At 30.1% G+C, this 22,259-nt stretch overlaps 2 protein-coding genes across 3 annotated transcripts; one reads left to right on the top strand and one right to left on the bottom strand.

The window, feature by feature from the left end:
- Positions 1-2,161: 2,161 nt before the first annotated feature.
- On the bottom strand, positions 2,162-3,679 carry LOC123897584 (uncharacterized protein At4g06744). Its single transcript, XM_045948287.1, has one exon. The coding sequence runs from the start codon at positions 3,512-3,514 to the stop codon at positions 2,363-2,365; it is 1,152 nt and encodes a 383-aa protein (XP_045804243.1). The 5' UTR covers positions 3,515-3,679; the 3' UTR covers positions 2,162-2,362.
- Positions 3,680-15,693: 12,014 nt separating this feature from the next.
- Positions 15,694-19,858, top strand: LOC123897561 (cysteine proteinase RD21A-like). 2 transcript variants are annotated; one of them, XM_045948256.1, is made up of 5 exons: positions 15,694-16,300; positions 17,596-17,831; positions 17,958-18,098; positions 18,623-19,075; positions 19,446-19,858. In XM_045948256.1, exons 1-5 carry the CDS (start codon positions 15,805-15,807, stop codon positions 19,542-19,544), a joined length of 1,425 nt encoding a protein of 474 aa, XP_045804212.1. In that variant the 5' UTR covers positions 15,694-15,804; the 3' UTR covers positions 19,545-19,858. The 2 variants fall into 2 exon arrangements, with proteins under 2 accessions (XP_045804212.1, XP_045804220.1); XM_045948264.1 differs by having other exon boundaries at positions 15,755-16,300; positions 18,623-19,163; positions 19,199-19,522.
- The last annotated feature ends 2,401 nt before the right edge of the window (positions 19,859-22,259 follow it).

Here is a 22,259-nt window from a genome sequence, read left to right as displayed (position 1 = left end):
TCTAACAAGTACTTCCGAAATACTTATTAAGTATATTAAAAAAATTTAAGATAAAATTAATACTAAAAATGTAACATTTTACATTTTTAAAATACTGAATACATAAATTTTAAAATAAAATTTTCTTACTAATATAGTTAACGAGTATTCCACAGACATTTGTTATTGTAGCATTTTCTTTTGTAATGAATTGTTCAATTAGATTTATCTTCTTGACAAATTTTATCTTGTCATGTGATAATATTACACTTTATTAGGCAATAATAATATACTTTTTAAAGCATACTATTTAATTAAATGTGATTAAGACATCTATTATTTATATTGTTGTTATTTTATCCACAGTAGTACCAACATTACTTCACAGCTATACTATAGTATATAAAAAATCAGTCATTTAGTATGATTGTCCAATAATTTTTTAGATGAAGAACTTAACAATTGAAAATGGTTCCCACTTGGGCTCTCTTGCGGGTTTGAAAAACACCAACAGTGCCTAGTGACGATGCTTCTTAATCTTAGATGAATATGATAATTACTTATTATGCGTCGTTAGCTATAATCTCTTTTTGAGCTGGAAAGCATATCACTATACCTGGCTGCAGTGAAGAACCTATTACCATCACTAATATCTTCCAAATTTTGGGAGTAGTTGAGACATTTTGGGGTTTTTTTCTTCATTTTACTTTTGCCACATGAATAGAAAATTGTCGGAATGTCTTATCAATTTACTATATGACATTGTTGTTGACATTGTCATGGCCTCATGGATACAAAATAATGGGAATTGGATCTTATGTGGTCATTAATTAGCCACGTAATCAGGTTGCAGTCAAAAGTTTCTAGCGGTTTGATCAAAATTGGATAGCATTGATTTTGATGCTGTTTTAGTTTTTCAAAATAGTACAAATTTTGACATTAAATTTAAACTGTCTGATCTCAATCAGACGGTCCGGATATGGACTGCATGCAGTCATAGTTTTTGAATGCACTCAATCAATCTAGATCCAAAATAATGTGGTATATTTGCATTGTTTGACTTTCCACAAGTCTAAACCACTCGGGTGGATAATGTCTTTTCACTTATATGTAATCTTACATTTACTTTTTATTTAAGGTGAAACTTAATTTACATTTCATACGAGGATGTTTGGAATCGCGGTGAGGAAATGCTAGACGCACATTTTCTTCTCATTTTCGCGTGAAATCCCTTGATAGACACACGATTGTTGCGGAGAGAATTGAAACCAAACACATGCTACGTTTATACATGAGTTTTTAAATTAATTGATTTTGTAAATTTGTTTGTTTGGATACATGAGTTAAACAATATATTTCAATGCAAAAATCACGTTTAAACTCACAACATAGACCAAATTTTGTGTTAGCAACTTTGTTAGCCTCACGAATCACATGAAACTATCGAATTAAGACCTATTGTTTGGTTGCCAAAGCATTCATGAAAATGAAATAGATAGGTTTTGAAGATATGTATCCTATTTTGTATAGTGTGGCAGCTTAGGAAAAAGTGATTATTTTTTTAATGGCAAATAGGAAAAAGTGACTTTGGCACCGTTATCCCTGCAATGCAATATCACAAATTTTGGGACCGTGACTTTTGAAAAGCCACTTTTCTTGTCAATTTTAGATTATCCTCCTTTTAAGGTTGTCCATTCTCCAGCCACCTTTTCTTCACAAACTTGGAGTACTGAGTACATACATATTCATTTAATTTGCAAACTTGGAATGACATAGCAATTTACTTGTAATAATTTTCAAAAATATATTTATAGAAATGTTTTAGCAACTAACTTAAAAAAAATGGCACCATTAAGTAAATGAATAATGTGTAAAAAAATGAGTAAAGTGAATTTGTGTGATCACAATTCAATAGTCGATATCAATTAATGCTTGAAAGAATTTTCAAATGCAAGGAGAGGTCCTCATTTCAGATGTGTTGATGAGATAACATAAGTCTCTTTAAGTAGAATCATGTCTTAACTTTGTCCCTCTCATTTAAGTCTCACAACTAAAAGAATTTATTTTCAAATAACTTAACGATCATGCCAAATTAATCTTACAAAGCATGCCATGCATTCCCAGAACACCGGATTAGAATAATATAATCTATGATAGAATAATCATGATATACGACTCTAAAGTAATTATCATTAGCATATTTTTCTTTTTTGTGTGGATTTGAACCCAGAACTTCGAACTCCTTTGAAATAAAATGCAGAAACAAATAGAAAATGCTGAACACAATTATTATACATTACATTACACATGATAAAGAAAAAGAAGATAAAGAATTGCAAATTTACAACCCAAATGAAATATGAAGGAAAAAGTTACATCTAAATTAAGGAATAGAAGAAACAGAAGAAGATTTTTGAAATGGAAACTTACAAGGAAGAATAAAACTATGAAACCACATAAAAGGACACATCCTTGGTTGTGCATAGAAATCAACACACTCTTCCATTGATCTTTGAAAAGGAAGATCATGAATACAATTTTTTCCAACATCAAGAACACCTCTTTGTATCAACATCCTACAAAATGGTCCAACATGAGTAAAATAATTATCTGCCAAAGAAAAATTCACCAAATTCACCAACTCAGCACAAACAACTTCTGGAACCATTCCATAAAACATGTTACTAGCCAAATTAACAACCTCAACTTTCTCAAGACAACTAAGTGAAAATGGTAAAGGACCAGTAAGTTGATTATTTCCAACATCAAAAACTATAGCTTCTTGAAAATAACCAATTTCATGTGGTAAACAACCTGTTAACTCATTGTTTAGTAAAACAACCTCGGATAAACTCGATAAAGCTTTCGGAAGATTTCTCGGTATTGGTCCCATAAATTTGTTATTAGCCAAAGTAAGTAAAAAAATATGAGTACTTGAACTTATGCCTAAATTTTCAGGCAAAGTTTGTGTCAAGAGATTGTTATTGATGAAAAGAACTTCAAGATTTTGTGTGAATATTTGTTGTGGAACACCACCAGAGAAAAAGTTGAACCTTATATCCAAAAATGTTAAACTTTTCATGCCAAGAACAGCAATTGGAAAAGCACCTGAAAATTGATTATTGCTTAAGTCAAGCTCATAAAGATAAGGAAGTTTAGTGATTTGAGAAGTGATTGTGCCAACAAAATTGTTGGAATTTGCATGAAAAAGTGCAATATCAGGTAGTTTATCAATAAAACCATTAAGGGTAGGAGCACTTAGACGAAAACCATTGAAATCGATCGAGGCTAAAGCAATAGCAGAATTGTTATCTGGTGGATGATCACAGTAGAATCCTTTATAGTTGCATATATCAGAACCTATCCATGTTTTTGTAACACCTAATGGATCTGAAGTAATCAAAGACTTGAATTTTTGAATCACTGGATACACTATACTTAGTCTTTGGTCTGCAAATACTAAAGATTCTGCTTTGAGCACAAAGAGCATACACAAAGTTAAGAACAATAGTTTTGCAAAGATGCTATTCATCATTTTTCTTTGTTTTTGATTCAAGAGAACACTAACAATGAATGATACAATTAGTAGGTAGAAAGAAGTGAAGTTTGTTAATTAGGCCAAACTTTTAAATTGCTTTATATTTTTGTATAAGTAAAATGATTGGGTATTGGGTGGGAGAGTAGTCCAAAGAAGTGATATACACATGGTTTGTGATCATATATAATAAGTTAATATAACTATAGCTATTGCACTACTTTGTGGTTTCTTTGATCGTCATATTAGATTGTCGACATGATATGTCACGGAAGTACAACTCAGTTGGTAGTATAACTCGGTTGATACTTTGATAGCTATAAGGGTATTTGATATATTCTGACGTAGATTCAAACTCGTGATTCTCTATTTCTTCACACTTAAAGTGTGTGATTCTCGCCACTAGACTATTTGACTAAATAAAAAGATTGTGGACAATTTATATTTATATAGTAATTTCTATGATTCAATTATTTTGTAAACTGTTAATAGTATTCATAAAAAAGTGGTTTTAATGATAATTTATTTCTGAATTGCAAGTTTCAAGAGGATGGACTGCTCAACTTTAGACATTTTAAACTTCTAAATAAAGCCTACATGTGTAAGCTTGTTTGGCAAATGATGGTTAATCTTGAGAAGTTTTGGGTTCAGATTATGAAATATAAGTACAATTGTGGTTATGCTCCTACTCCTAATATTTGAATTCTAGACCAACTGATCCTCTAATTAATATCTTCTGTTAGTGATCAGATTGCAAAGATCAAACTGCATTGCTAAAATTTGATCCTTTTTTTCAGAAAAATTTGAGATGGGGCCAATCTTTTGAGCAGCATTATGTCCAATCAAGTGCACCAAATTGATAAAGAGTTGACATATTCATTATACGGCTAATGCATGTACTATGTAATATATTTATCATGATATGAAGAAATTGGTGAGTGCTCTAGTGAAGACCTCACCTTTAACCTGCTCAGCACCAATTTGAATCATTTCAAAACATATTTTCTAGTTCTGCATATCATGATTTTTGTTCCGCTCCATCCTCAATTGGTGTCACACCACTTTTCGAGGTATTGTACGCTTTAAGCATAGTTTTTATTTTTTATAAGGTAAGAAGTGTGGATGTTGTATATAAACTACTATTGATCTTAATTTTTAAACGAAATTGGACTTTGTGATGTACCAAAACAAATTTAAATCCCTTCATTTATAATATTAATATAGTATGAAGGTTTATGTATTTCTAATGTCATGTTAGAATTTAGTTTTTATGTCAACTTGTTTTGACTAAGTGGAATCGAAACGTAGATTCAACTCGTAAAATTATAGAGTTTATCTCATATTAAAATAAACATATATAATATATATTTTAACTTTTTTAATTTAAAAATTTAAGTGTTATGAATATTAATTAAAGAAAATATGACAAAATTAATATATTATTAGTTTTAAATAAAAAGTAAATTTTAAATATTAGATATTTCACACTTAATTGATTTTCTCTCATTCTCATTAGTTTAATATGACTATAGTCCTGCATTTCATATGTGCATCGATATAACTTGAAGATATGAAGAATACAGAGAAGCCCAACGAAAGAGATAGAGTTGAGGGGTTAAATTTAGTGTGAATAGACCTAAGTTTTGGTGGAAGATATAGGGATGTTTGTTTGAGATTTTAAAAAAATGATTTTTTTTTGAAAAAAATTATTTTTAAGAAAATCATTTTTTTGTAGAGATTTTGAAAAAAAATAAAGTTATTTGCCGTTTGTTTACCATCATTAAAATTTATTTTTTTAAGATGGCGAAGGATGATGAATGATAAAAGCTATTGAAAATATATTCTCATTTTGATGAAAAAATGATTTTTTTACTAAAATAATTTTTGAAAAAATCTAAAATAAACATAAGTAAGATAAAAAAATAGATTTTTTTTGATGAAAAATCTGAAACAAACATGCCCCTAATCCAAGGGTGGAAAAAAAATGGTCCATGATGGACCAATCTTTTTGCACGTCCATTTTATACAGAACCGATTTTTTAGAGAACTCTAAAATGTTTACTAATTTGATTTTTTCTTTTGAAAAAAAACATAGAAGTAAAACAAAATAATTCTTACAAATTTAAACGAGTTTAATTGTTGTGCACTGTCGGTGTAAAGATTCTTTACACATACATCCAATGATGCGTTGCCACATCATTTAATGAATGTGACACATCATGTGTTTTTAAATGAGTTTAATTGTTGTGCACCGTCGGTGTAAATTTTTTTTACACATACATCCAATGACGCGTTGCCACATCATTTAATGAATGTGACACATCATGTGTTTTTAATTATCATACATGATGTGTCGGTATATTATTGGTCACATGTGCAAAATAATTTTACACCGACGGTGCATATAAATTAATTTTTTTTAAATATCATACATGATGTGTCAGTATATTATTGGATGCATGTGTAAAATAACTTTACACTGACGGTGCATATAAATTAAATTCAATTTAAACTACCTAATTTTATGAGTTTAATTAGAATACTCTGATAGTGTAAACTAATTTTACACCGTCAACCAATTAAAATCATCATTTCAAACACATCATCTTAGTATTAAAAAGGCTTAATTACACATTTGATCTCTTACGTTTATTTTAGGTTTCAATTTGGTCTCTTAAGTTTAAAAAGTATCAATTTGGTCTCTTACGTTTATTTTAGGTTTCAAGTTAGTCTTTTACATTAGTTTCATCACTAACACCGTTTAAACAGTACACGTATCAGTGTGTCTAAGTGCCACGTGTCTGTCCACATATGCAAATTGACTGCTACATGTGACAAAATTGACGGAAATAACTAACTTGAAACATACAATAAACGTAAGGGACCAAATTGAAACCTAAAATAAACGTAAGGGACCAAATCTGTAGTTAAGCCTATTAAAAAATAAAAAATCTCAAATCAAATCTTCCTGTAATAACTAATTTGAGGGAGAAAAAAAAAAAAAAAAACAAATTATCATCATCTCTGTCGTCTCCCACACCACCCCATCGGCATATATAAAGTAAAACCTTGAATCAACATTTTTTATTTTTATATTAATTTTAAATTTTCCATTATCATAATTTTCTTATATCAAAATCAAATAAATAAAACTTACTTTTTGTATGTGGTGGAAACATTACTACTAAATATATGGAGTATATAACAATTGTGACCAAGATTTTGACAAACAATAGCAGGCAAGGAAAAACAAATTGGACAAGTATTACATAGAGGATGGCCAACATTGAACATTGCAGATTTAAAGAAAGAGGCCATGAAGATGTAATCAGATAATATGAAAACGGTATAATAGATAGTATAATAAGAGATGTGAAATATTAGGAAATATTTGATTTTTTTCAATATTTAACATTAGGTTGATGTGTCTTATTTAAAAATGATTTAAATTGATTGACTACGTAAGTGTTAGAGTATTCTAATTAAACTCATTTTACTTTCTTTTTTCTTTTTTTTTTTCACCCTCTGATTCCTAGGGAAAGGGGGGCCTAGTAATCCAGAGTTCGGAGCGAGTTCTGGCATCAAGTGGTTCAAGTTTCCTTCCAAATGCAGTTGCGGGGATCGAACCGTGATCCTTCCTACCAAGTTCAGCGTCAATTATCACTAAATCAACTAACATTTGGTATTAAACTCATTTTATATAGTCCTGCACTCAACCTAGCTATCCAAAACCCAAAATTTGTGGCCCTGCCTGCATCACTTAAAAAAACATCTCGTGCCAACCAATAAATGTCCAAGACTTGATATGAAAGAAGATTAAAACGAAAAGAAAAAACTAAACATTGAATACATTTTTAAATAAGTAACATTTTCAACAAAGTTTGAGTTATCTTGACCATGGAAGACTTAGTGAAGTCTTCCATGTTAGCCAAAGCCTATATATGGATCCTCTCTTCATTGCAAACTTGATTGAAAGGGGGAAATAAAACTGGTTAAGCTAAGTACACAATTGAACCTATGATCCCATGAAAACCATTCATGTCCCTTACAACTTATCCATGTTTGTGTATGTGTCATGATCTCTCTTCATTGTTCAATTCTTTTATGTCCATCACTTGTCAAAAATAAAAAATATACTGTTGGAAGGAAGTTTTATAGGTGGAGAAAGTGTTTAAGTATTTGAGAAAGATATGAAAGTGGCATCAAACAAAGACACCGAGTTGAAATCCACTAGGTTTGATATAGTGGTGAGGGATTTGGATAGTATGCTATAGGTCTTGGGTTCGATTACTAGTTCATTGTAAACAAAAAAAAAAATACTGAGTTGTTGACTCGTGTGTGGGCACAAACATTGTCTTCCCAAGTGTAGGAATAAGTTAAATGATCAGTCAAATTTGTGCCACAAGCTTGTTAACAAACTTGGTGTCTTGTTCAATGTCATTTTGTTCATCTTTAAGTTATAACAATCAATTCAAATACAAATATAGTTGCAAAGTGAACATTTGTTCAACGAGAAACTCTTGAGACCGTGAAGAATGTAATGTGGAACATTTGTTCTAATTGGTTGAGAGGTAGGCTTCTTATTGAAAAGGAGTATTGGTTGGTTGGTAATGCTATCCGGTTGAAATTAGATGTCATAATTCTCTCTAGATATCTGGGTGTTTTTCTCCCATGTTGTGTCCCATGGTAGGGGATATTGATAGATCGAGAATAGATCCTCTGTAGTTAGTTACTGCATAGTCTAGTAAAATCACAACTATTCATTTGAGTCAATTATTTTAATCAATACCATTAAAAATTATTTAAGATATAAGATATTGAGTTTAAGTGGTTAGTAAATTCTTCTTAGAACAAATTGTTTGTGAAAATCAGTGTTCGATTTTTTATGGGTCACGGCGAATCAGCGGCCCTTCTCCCGAGAACTACAGGTAAATATAAAATTCAAGTTGGCATGTTAACTATCCTTCCTTTTAAGCTTCTCCTTCCATTTTTGAGAGTATATTCAGTCATTTGTAGGCGCTTTTGGAGAACGAACTGAGTTTTATAATGTCTAACTCAAATTTATTTTATTGACATAAAGGGTTTGTTTAGTAAAATTAAATTATAAACTAATTGAATTAAATTAGTTTTGAAGCGGTTAAAATATAAAATGATATAAAAATATATGTATATTTTATGATGGTGAAAAATACCACATCAATAGTTAATACAGGTACTTTAAATGAATACAGTAAGTGAGAGTATTGGTTTACAATGAACTGATGATCGAACTCAAGACCTATAACGTACTCCCCAAACTCTTCACTACTAGACTAAACCTAGTGGCATAAAAGTGGGTCCACAATGCAAATGGTGGTGTTATTATAGTGTGTGATAGTGATAGTAATTAGTAACCAGATGTGTCAAGTGGCATGATGGCAAGGTGGAAATGTGGAGGGAAGCTTCACACCCATACTCTATTTGCTACACAAAGACAACAAAAGGGATTCTTCGGGATCCTCTAATAACATTATTATACTATGAGCATTCGTAAGGGTGAATCCGAATACACGTAATCATCTGAATCATGAGCATGTTATATATGGTAGAGCTAGATTCAAACATGTTGCTTGTAATCATCTTATCACCATGTATATCTCACATGTTTCATTGGTTACTTATATCTATTTGCAAACCACACTTCATGGATATATTTCAGATTTTTAATCATATTTTTTATTTTCAATATTTTTTAGTCATATTATATAATTAAATTAACTCTATTTTATTATATTTATCTGTATTTTCTTTTAATTTTTTATTTTAATTAAATTTCTTTATATCATTTTTGCATAATACTATCTCTGATCTTAAAATATAATATAAAAAAATTATCCACAATAGAAGGTATAACTCTTGCATGATAGAAGACACATTCAGCATAGAGTTCTTCTACGTGTGATATTATTACGGAGACGTTAAAGACACCACGCAATAACTAGCCAAATTAAAAGACGAATATTTGGCCACGCAAACAAAAAGGAACCCTTTTAGAGGCTTGAGATCTTAATTCGACAATGATGATTTGATGGACCAAAGAATTTACTCTCTTTATGGGCTGTGGACCCAATGACATGGGCTATACAGAATTTATAATGAAAATTTCTCTACCTACTCTTATGTTTCTTTTTCACTTCTTAGATTTCCAATTTTGTCCTTAAAAAAAATTTGATTTCTGTTTATCGAATATCTTTTGACTTGAAATTTTTCTTCGATTTTTGATTCCCAAATTTTTGTTCAATGGCAAAATTTGAAATCCAAGAGGTAAAAAAAAAACACGGGGGATAAAGAGAAGTTATCATCTATAATAATCCATCAACTATAATTTTCTCTAATTTCTAAATTTCGTCAAAGAAATCTATTAATTGAAAATTATATATAACTAATTTGGATTGGATTTTGAAACCACATGAGTTAATATGATAGTGAAAGTTTGAGATTTACGGTGCACTTCTTTTAATCAAATTATTAAGCTCAAATAGTTAATGAATTTCACCATAAAAATATTTTATTTGGGAGAACCCTTGCTTAATTTTTGGGTGGAAGAATTTTTTTGTCAGACTTTACCTTCTCCTAGAAATCAAAAGGTTAACGTAAACAAATAAAAATAAAGTGTATTTCTTTCAAAGTGGGGTTTTTTTTTTTTTTTTTTTTTTTTTTTTTTTTTTTGATAAGCCTTTCAAAGTGGGGTTTGAATTTTAGTGAAACTCTAATTGTGCATCTCACTATAATGAATGGTAATAATAATAATATACTCAAGATCCTTACATAGACTTAAAATAATATACTCAAGAGTTTTTAGAGAGATTAAAAATAAATTTTAAAATAAAGATAATCGCACACAATTTTAAGGGTTATATTATTTTGAATCAAATTATCCAATTGACACACTTAATCTTTTAAAAATACATGGAAAGTGACATTATTCTTGATATATAAGGAATGCTAGTCTTCCCAATGAACTCCATGTGATTGTGTTGTATCTTTCCTGACCAGTGAACCTAAAAAAATGATAACCAGTACAAGCTACCTCCCAAAAAAAAAATCTTCTATGCAGAATTCATATGTGTAATGTTAATAAATCAAGCTAATGAAATGATTCTTTGACCTCAAAGTATTTTACTTAAGATAAAACTCATAAAACAAACATATTGATTTTTTTTGTCGAGAAAATTTCATTCATTCATAAAGCTATAAAGTCAGTCATTACACCACATGTAAAAAATTATGAACTAATAGAATAAAGTACTATACAATAACTTGACCAAAACTATAAATAAGTAAAAAACAAATGCTTCATATTGAATTGGATTGGATTAGCGATAATGTGTCATATATACACAGACGTAATTAAGTTTCCTTCTAACACAAAAGTAATCAACAGATTTTTTTAACCAAAAAGACAAAAAATAAGTGATTGAAAATAAAAAGTGGACTATTGGGCCACTTGGGTAGGTCCCATTATTTAATCACACACAAGAAAACAAGAATATTGATTCTTATCAATGATACGGCTGGTTGGTGTATCTACCCTCAAGTCTTCAATTTTTTTTGGCAAATTTGCTTTCAAGATTATAATTATTTAGACTAACGCTACGGTGGACCATCTTTACAAGTGGTTTATCGTGAACAAATGATCTATCGAATATGAATTTTACGAAATTTACTGCTGGATTGAAAATTTATATTGTATAGATCATCCATAAAATTTTTAAATTTTTTTGAAAATCATTTGATATGTTATTGAGACATATCAAAATTAACGTTATTTAATAAACCGTTAATCTTGATGCGTCTCAATAACATATCAAATGATTTTCAATTTTTCTAAATGTTTCTATGGATAATCTATATGATATAAACTTTCAATCTAACGGTAAATTTTGTAAAATTCGTATTCGTTATAATATTATTCATGACTGATCTACTATGGACCACTTGATGAAATAGTCCATATCAGAATTTACCTACTTATTAATCTGTTTTATTCTCTAAATAGAAAAAACAAGATGTAAATTAAAACGTCGCAGTTGTATAAGAAAAATATTAAGACGTCGCAGTCTTCCAGCCAATGAAGGCACCCACCGGAGGAATAAAGATGTGGCGCATCCTCCTTCTCATACACTTTCTATATTGAGTGTTGACTATTATCTTCACACAACACCTACGTACACTCTTGAAAATTTGAACTCTTATCCGTAAAGGGAAAATCATTTTTGTCAAAATTATCTTATAATTTAAAACTTAATATTCAAGAATTAAAAATTAACGATGAATTGCCACATGTGATAAGAGTTTTGGCTTTCAATTTATAGTTCATGCATATTAAAAAAATTAGTTGAAATAAGAAAATGTATATTGTGTGTTTTGCAAATTCTTCGACAATTGTGTGTACCACAAATTCTTATATAGAAATTTATTATTATTAAGGATAGTAAAAATTTCGTAAATGTAATTTTAATTATTCAAGTAAGTGTATATAATCATATTAATATTTTCCATATTTTAATAACATTGGGAAAAATTGACATAGAAAAAAGAACTTCTATGTCGAAATAATTATTACTTCGTATCGTCTTTGTCTACACTGATTACAATTATAGTTCAACAGAACTATTCTTAAAAATGCTATAATTGTTTTCATTGTTTAATCAAAATTTAAAAGAACTATAGACTATAGTACTCCATAAAAAATACACTTGAAGCTAAACTAATCCGAGAAATTTCATGTCAAAAATCAAGTGCGGCTTTCATGTTCACATAATTAAAGTTATTTAATCACCATTATAAAAAAATGTTATTTAATCACCGACTTAATCTCATGACACACCTTTGTATCAATGTCAATCGATGCTCATGTGTTAACCCGCTAGCAATAGTTCATCCTTTTTTACGAGGAGTCTAAGCGAGCGCCAAAATAAACAATTAGTCAGTGCTCCAATACTACGAGAGAGGTAGGGAGAGAGCATCTTATACTTTTTCTTGATTTACAATGAAATGGGGATCGAACTCAGAGCTTATAAAGCGTACTACTCAAACTCTTCACCACTAAATCAAACCTAGTGGCTTAGAGCATCTTATACTTGATTCAAACATGTCAATGTTCTAGGGTCACAGGAGAGAAAAACACCATATCTTAAAAAAAAAAATATTAAAGCATTAAATATATGAGTCACATATGAGTGAATATAAAAATGTTTACTAACTTAACCAAGGTACCAAGTTCGATCAATGATTTGGATATGCAACGATATTAAATTTTTAGGGAGAGTTTGCCACTCATTTGGGACTCACAATATTCAGAAGATTAGTCTTTACAGTTATGCGCAGAGGATATCTAATTTAGGCAAAAAATGAAAAATAAAACGGCTACCTTTGTGACATATTTAGTTTTTTTAACTATTATCCTAAAAACAACAGTTAATATTTTTCTTATTTTATTTAAATGCACTAAAAAAACAGTTAACATTTTTTTATTTTATTTAAATGCATATTATTTTCATTAAACGAAATATATCTCGTCTCATATATTTAAAATGCAACTTTTGTTTTTTTTTTCCAAGTAATTTAGTAGTTAGAAATTTCACCATTAACACAGATAAATAGGATGATCGGAATTCAAATTTAGGCCTATATATATATATATATATATATTGTAATGTCTTTATCAATTAAACTAAACTCACCGACAAAATACAAATAATTTGATGCTTCACACTAGGAAAACAAGAGAAGAAACTCCAATCCTCCAACTATAAGCATTAATCACGTGAACCGCGAGGAGCTGACATTAATAAAGATTGTTGTCAGGGGAAGGAAGAATTTCGATGTAAAAGGAATGAGAAAAAGTGAAAAAGAGTAAAAAATAGTTTTCTCAACTTTTTTTTTTTGAATGGCATTAGTTTTCTCAACTTGAAGTCTTGAATGATGTAGGTTTATTTTGTTTTTTTGTTATAATATACAATTTTCTAATATTATAAAATTTTAGAAAAATTAATTGGAGAAGAATTTTAAAAAGTTTTGAAGTGTGTGAAATTTTTTTCTGAAGTGAAAAAAATTATTCAAATTTATTACATCTATACTCTTAAAATTATTAAATACATTACCTATATATAAATATTTATTTTTCTAATTCATTACAAAAATACAAACTTAAATAATGTGACAATTTTCTCTTTCTCAACACCTCGCCCCATAAAAGCCACTAGATTTTAGATATCGTCGTATGTTCCATCTTCATCGATAATATTATAAACTAGTGTCTAAGTGAATCCTTCATATAAAGATACAGAAATAACTTATTTATAATTTTTATAATTTGAAGAATTCAATTCGACTTTATTTCAATTTTGATGGTCACCGCATTGTACAGCATAATATTACTCTTACTAATTTTGTGAGCTTAATTCAGTTGACAGAGATATTACATTATATATACATGACTTGAGATTCGAACTTCGATCATCTCACTTATTCATCTTAAGAGTAAAATTTCTAACCACTAGATTGAAAAAAAAAAATACTCTTACTAAGATATGATTATTAACAGTAGTTAGATGTATTGAAATACAAACAAATAAGAGTATATTAGTGAAAAAATTTTAAAAAATAATTGTATTATTTTTGTAATAATTTTATTTTAGGTGCTAATTTTAAAATAAATAAAAAGGTAATTCAAAAAAAAATTGTAGAAAGTAAAAACGTCTAAAATACTTATACCTCTATTATAAAATGAATGGGCGTAGAATAGACAAGTGCCTAATTGAGAACGAGATTCCCAATTCTGTGGGTACTCTCACCCCATGACCCCACCTGGCCCCCAATCACATTCAATCCACATGCGCTCCTCCCCTTCTTACTTGGATAACTTGTCCTTATGCTATTTCTTCTCCAGAATTTCCTCTATTTTCAATTATAAAGTCGTTATTTTCAGTTTATTTTGTTGGACAAATGTTTCGGTTCTATATTTACTTATTTAATTTTTCTAAAATATAAAATAATTTTCACATTACTAAAAAAACAAATATAATTTTTATAAAACAATTATCATAAATGATAGTCGGCGTCGACAAACAGTCCGTCAAAGTTGAAGTTGAGGGTTAATGCAAACACTTTAAAACTCAAATTAGTAGTAAGAGATGAAATGAATAGCTTAACTGGTTATAAGCTAGTAGTTGAACTAAGAATGAACACTAATTAAGAAACTTTTACAAACGACATTCATCTATGTCAGATTCAAAATGTCTTTGATAAATGTTAGAGTTTAGCAACCTATTCAAAGTCGGTTAGAATCTGAAGCGAAATGATGGCTTCGTTGGATTAGGGCCTTGTGGTAAGTGTGTTTTAGATTTCGAACTTATTCAAAATAACTTAAATTTCATTCATTAAAATAAATAAAGTCTTGTTAATGTGTTCATTAAAGACAAACATTAAGGAACCAAAACTATAACTTTTGTATCGACGGTATAATACAATTTTTTTTACCATTAAAAATTTGAACTACATGAATTTTAAGACAAATATTTATTTATTAAGTTTATTAAGATATGTCTAAAAATTTCGAGTTTGAATCTTACCACATACAATACATATTGTAATGTCTCTACCAATAAAATTAAACAAATGCGTTAGTGCACCATAGACATTAGTTAAGATTATAAATTTAGAATTTTTTTTCTAAAAAATTGTATAATCAAACATCTTAAAATTCTTAATTTTAATTTTTTCGATGCATTATATTATTTGCAATGCACTAGTTAACAACTCATAAAATTATCATCATTAACTCCTTTTACTTCTTTCATATGGAAAAATAAAAAATCACTTCCATCATTTATAAATTTTATTTTATAAAATGAAAACCTTATCCAAAAAATCATGCCATGTATTTTCCACGTTAAATTTACTTAGTTTATACTATCTACCTCATCCATAATAAAATAAAAAAAATCATTCCATCAACTTAACTCAATTGATAGGTACAATATACATGCAGAGGATCGAGATTCGAACCTCATTCATTCCACTTATCTATCTACCTTCGAGATGGAATTTATAACCACTAAAATCCCACATTATTTCCTACCTAATCAACATCGATTATTCCATTAAAATAATTAATTAATTATAATAACTAAAACAATTTAAAATTAAATCCAATTTCCAATTTCCCACTCCTCACATCTTTATAAGGTCCAAGTTCACTGCACCTTTTTCATCATTCTAACCCTTTTCATCTTCCTCCTCCAAAAATGGGTTCCACAACTCTATCACCATCCATGAAGCTCACGATCTTTCTCATCTTTCTAACTTTCACAGTTTCACTAGCCTTAGACATGTCAATCATTTCCTACGACAAAACTCACCCTGACAAATCAACCAAAAGAACCGATAACGAAGTGATGAACATGTACGAAGAGTGGTTAGTGAAACACGGAAAATCATACAACGGTTTAGGTGAGAAAGATAAGAGATTTGAGATCTTTAAAGACAACCTTAATTTCATCGATGAACATAACGGTTTGAATTTGAGTTATAAATTGGGGTTGAACCGGTTCGCCGATCTAACAAATGAAGAATTCCGAGCCAAGTTTTTGGGAACAAAAATGGATCCGAACCGGAGGATGAAGAAGGTGGGTGGTTCAAGAAACAATAGATATGCGCCACGTGTCGGTGATAAATTGCCTGAATCTGTTGATTGGAGAAAAGAAGGTGCTGTTGTTGGAGTCAAAGATCAAGGAGGCTGTGGTAAGCACTTTTCATACTTTCACTTATCTTACCGTAACTCTTTAGATTTTTTTTTTAATAAATTAAAAAAAAAAAGCTAAATCATTTTCTTTGATTTTAAAATCAATGGAAAATTGAGGGGTAAGTTCTGGTCATAAGTGATTCCAGCCACATCCCGAATGATCTTATCTTTTGATTGATTGGTTGGTTATCCACGTGATCATTTTTGTGTGGCTGACACTGTGACACAATTTTTTATTTATTTATGAGATGGAAAATATTGATTTTATTTATTTTTAATTTTTAATTTTCTCGGATATGTTATTGTTTATTGCTTATTAGGATTACATACATACTGCAATTCTTATGTGGTTTTTATATGTGATCTGAGTGTAACATAACATGAAATGAAATTTTCTTGTTTTGGACCCTTTGGGGAGAATTCATCTGGATTAGTATTATGTTGTGAGCTTAAAAAAATTGGTCGCTTTGGGATTTCAGAATTTACTATGAAATTAAGTAAAAATTAATCACACACACGGTAAAACAATTGTAATGTCTAGATCTTTAAAATTGTTTGCTTTTAATCATATGCTACTTCTGAAATTATAGACACCTATAATGATATGTGTTTTTGTTTACAATGTTGCAAATGAGGATCAAAACTAGTGTCTGATACATACTAGTCAAACTCCTCACCGCTAGAACCAACCTATTGACTTGTTGATTCTGATATGTTGAGATTGCAAAACTTTAAACTTAAATTTATCAAAATTAAACTTCAAAAAATTGGAGTTGAATATAGTATTTTCTTTTACAATTTCTTTTACCGTTACTTTTTTTTTTCTCAATTAGTTTTGGAGTCATATAAGGTGTGATTGAAACGTGGATATAGTTATAGTTATAATATAGTATAGGCTATTTATAATGGCCAACATGAATACATGATGGCTTGGGCCCTGACAGCTGATGTATTTATATCTTACACCTAAAATCATTAGGATTCTTGGTTTGCATGTGTTTTGAACATGGATTTGTTTGATAAGCATTTTTTACACCGTCAATCAATCATAAATTCATAATTGTTGGATCATTATAAATATTTGACTTTCTTCACATCTACCTTACAATGACAGTACATTGAAATTAATCTATTTGAATATTCTAAGAGTTGTTATGAGAACACCTAGATATTCATATTTCATATGTTTTTTTGATTAAGGAGCATGATACAATTTAATTAGTTTCTTGGTAGTGACGAGTCTAAAGAGTATCTTGCTAATTTTTTATCTGGTTTGACTTTTTTTCCAATGAAGGGAGTTGTTGGGCATTCTCAGCAGTTGCTGCAGTAGAAGGAATAAATCAGATTGTGACAGGAGACCTAATTTCATTATCAGAACAAGAATTGGTGGACTGTGATACATCATACAATGAAGGATGCAATGGTGGACTTATGGACTACGCCTTCGAGTTCATCATCAACAATGGTGGCATTGACACTGAAGAGGATTACCCCTATCGTGCTATTGATGGTAGATGTGACCAGAGCAGGGTTAGTCACTTAGTCACTTAGTTACCGATCATTATTCAATTATATTAAATGCTTGTGAAAAATAGTTAGTTAACACTCTAATTCTACATTTGTTTTAATCTGTTTGGTTATTTTCTTTGTCTGCAGAAAAATGCTAAAGTTGTTACAATTGATGACTATGAAGATGTTCCTGCCTATGATGAATTGGCCTTGCAAAAGGCTGTTGCAAATCAGCCTATTGCCGTTGCTATTGAAGGTGGCGGTAGGGAATTCCAGTTATATGAATCTGTAAGTTTCTAAACTAATTCTACTGTGAAACTAGGAATTTTGGATTGTGTTGCATTGAGATAACCCGATATTCTTGGATTTGGATTCCTAGATCGCAGGGAATTTGGATTCCATCCATTTTCACGTAGTCGCACAATCTTAGACTTGTATTTTGGGTAGTCTAAAATGGATCCAAAACATGTTTTAGACATACCGAAATTACAAAAACTGTGATTGCGTGACTACAAACAATATATTTACGAAACAAAGATATCACCAGTGGCTATATAGCATAGGAGAAATGAACGGAAAGAGTCAAAATTTCCAATGTATCTAAACCATGTTGTTCTATAACAATAACATTTGAAATTTTAGTTCCTTTCTTCTCTTCTCAACTGTTTATTTTCCTCATTGCCTATACATTTGACAGAGACAAATATGCTACTTATTCATTATGAATAAAAGTCATGTGTATGGCAAGTAGTTTTGCTCCGTTGTATTTCATGAACTTTCTTATTGAATGTATTCCATTTGTCTTTTGTCAGGGAGTATTTACCGGTAGATGTGGAACAGCACTAGACCATGGTGTTGCAGCTGTTGGTTACGGCACAGCTAATGGTAAAGACTATTGGATTGTTAGGAATTCCTGGGGTAGTACCTGGGGAGAAGCCGGTTACATCAGACTTGAACGTAATCTAGCTTCAAGCAGATCAGGAAAGTGTGGAATTGCAATCGAGCCATCTTATCCAATTAAGAATGGAGAGAATCCCCCTAACCCGGGACCATCACCACCTTCACCTGTGAAGCCACCATCTGTCTGTGACAGTTACTATAGCTGTGCTGAAGGATCCACTTGTTGCTGTATTTATGAGTATGGAAAATCTTGCTTTGAGTGGGGATGCTGTCCTCTTGAATCCGCTACTTGCTGTGATGATCACTACAGTTGCTGCCCTCATGAGTATCCTGTCTGTGACATTTATGCTGGACTTTGTCTTAAGGTATGGGCTAATCAACCTTATCTTTTACTTGCTTGCATTTCTGATTTTTTTTTTTAATTGGAACCAATGCTTTAAAAACCAACCTTATCTTTTCAGCTTATTTTCATAAGCTATCTGGGATAGCTTATCAATACACCTTATAGCTTAGTATATGAAAAATTTGACTTTATTTTATGAGTAAAGCTTATAGCTTATATAGAAATGGTCAAATAGTTTATCCAAATACTTATCCAAACAAGGGTAAATGCTGTTCTTAATTCCATTGTTTATCGTAAACCATTTGTAAGTATCCATGCATGAGTTTATGCACTTAATATTTTTATGGATTATTTTCACTTTTACTTATCCAAATTTTATGTGCGTGTCACAGAGCAAGAACAACCCATTAGGAGTGAAGTTATTCAAACGAACTCCTGCCAAACCCAACTTGGCCATTGGAGGTAAGAACAAGATCAGCACCACTGCTTAAGTTGTTGAAGCGAAAATGTACGTGCTGAAAAAGAATACGAGGAATTCAGAGGAAGATGAAGAGGACTAAAACACTAGCTGATGCCCTTTTCCTTTGCTTTCATGACAATGCATGTACAACATCATATTTGTTCGCTATTTTATGAAACAAACTGATACATTAAATCAAATTTCAGTCACACACATTGACTGTGTACATAACTATGCATTGTATTTCTATTCAAATTCCAAACCAAGAACTTACTTGATTATTGTACTTTTCATCTTCTGTAAATTATCTGATGATCATTCAGTAATGCTTGGATCTATCCCATATTCATCATGTGTCACTTTCTTCTTTGGAGTATGCTGGTCCTGTTTTAATTTGGAATTGTTGCAGTCATCATTCCACTTCCACAGATGATGCTGATTTTAAGCTTGTTTTTTAGTTTAAAAAAAATTTGTTTGAAATTTACACCATCCAATCTTGATCCTACGTTATTGATATGACTACTGCGTGAATGTGGGTTCTTGTGACGGAAGGAGTTTGATTTCTCGAAGCATGCATTGATACTTCGAGAATATTGATGATTACATAATTGTGTTTGTTGTTAAGATATTTTTTAATTTGTTACATTATTATATTTTTAAAGAAAAAGCACATGTGGGACATATTGATGATAATATAATCAAGCATCCATGTTGAAACAATCAATGCGTTTACTATTTGTTATGATACCATTTTGAAATTAATCTACATGGTTTTTGAGATAATATAACTTAAGTTTCATTCAACAAATGCTTTGTTTTTAACTTTTTAATAATATAATTAAAGTGGAAATTTTACACGAGTTGTTATTATATTAAGGGGATAAGTCATAAGAGTAGCTCTCATCTTGTAAAGGAAGAAAAGTAAAAGAGTAGCTCTCATGAGAATATGATAATACTATCAAACAGTAATGAGTATATGACTGATATGTAATGTAATCAAAGTGGTTGTTTGAAATCTTATAAATTTTTAACTCCTAATAATTCTTATGATACAATTTCATGTAAAATTTAAACTACAAAATCTTGATTATAAAAACATTTCTTAAAAAATCATATCTCATAAATTATTTATATTGTGATTTAAATGGATTGGATTTCTGTATTGTGAATCTTAATAGGGGCATACCATATGTTTAAAAAAGAGTTTATAATTTTTTATAAGAGATAAAAATTGTGAATGAAAAATGTTAATTTGATTAAGGTTTATGATACCTTAGTAGAAATAAGTTAATGTAATGCGAGAAATGTTATAATTTTTTATTTTTTGTGAGCTGAATATCATCTACGTGCGTAATTGCATAGATTAATCTTTTAAGCGTGTGTTTGGTTCTGCGGCGGAGAGAATTGATTTTGGCAGAATTGATTCTGTAAAATTGATTCTGGCCAAAATTGATTTTAAGCTGAAGTGGTTTATGTTTGGATGTATTCATGAAAAAGTGAGTTGAACAAAAAATTTGAGTGTAAAAATCAATTCTAGAATCAGAAGCTACGATTTCTAGCTTCAAGTAGAATCAATTCTGGAGGCAGAATCAATTCTACTTTTGAGAAACCAAACAAGTCAGAATCAATTCTATACGTCCAGAATCAATTCTGGATGCTCCAGAATTGAAACCAAACATACACTAAGCGTGTGTTTGGTTCTGCGGCGGAGAGAATTGATTTTGGCAGAATTGATTCTGTAAAATTGATTCTGGCCAAAATTGATTTTAAGCTGAAGTGGTTTATGTTTGGATGTATTCATGAAAAAGTGAGTTGAACAAAAAATTTGAGTGTAAAAATCAATTCTAGAATCAGAAGCTACGATTTCTAGCTTCAAGTAGAATCAATTCTGGAGGCAGAATCAATTCTACTTTTGAGAAACCAAACAAGTCAGAATCAATTCTACACGTCCAGAATCAATTCTGGATGCTCCAGAATTGAAACCAAACATACACTAAACCAAGGTAAAATCACAATGTGCAGCAAATTCCTTGCATACTTTATTTTGATGTAAACGATATGACTTTATTTTGATGCACGCCTTAAGCCCATTAGCATACTAATGTTTGCATGGAAGTAAAGTACATTAATATTTTTTCACTTTCCTTTTGCTGTGTGAAGTGTTTTAGGGTATGTTTGGATCAAAAATGCTTTTTATTAAATCTCAATTTACAAAATTAAGTTGTGTTAAAATGAGTTTTCTCCAACGTAATTTATGTTTGATAAATTTTCTCAAAAACATATATGACTTGAAAAACAAAATTTGTTTAGAAGATACTACTTCTCAAAAGTTGTATGACTTTTATAATATAAAATATAATAATCGAACATCTTTTTTTAACCAAACAAACTTAATTCATATCATTAACTAATAAATGTTCAATACATAAGGGATAATCTCAAATGTATGAAAACCAGCTTAAACATTAACCGTCCTAGCAAGAGTATGAGTAAGCGTTGGGAGACACACCATATACACAACCGCCAAAGTAAATGACACGCTTTGTGAGATTGAACTTTCCAAATATTTTTCCAATTATCTGCCACATGGTATCTATCACTTCGAATAGCACTCATTCATTTCCTCCTCCCAAACCACTTTATCCTCTTTAACCAAACTAATAAAAGGGGTTGCAATAATCTCTTCTACTATCGGTCCTATAAACAAGTTACGAATCTTAGCTATATCTGACCGCCAACATGTTAA

Source organism: Trifolium pratense, linkage group LG1 (assembly GCF_020283565.1).
Source record: "Trifolium pratense cultivar HEN17-A07 linkage group LG1, ARS_RC_1.1, whole genome shotgun sequence".
Lineage (NCBI taxonomy): Eukaryota > Viridiplantae > Streptophyta > Magnoliopsida > Fabales > Fabaceae > Trifolium > Trifolium pratense.
This window is presented reverse-complemented; position numbering and strand designations above follow the sequence as displayed.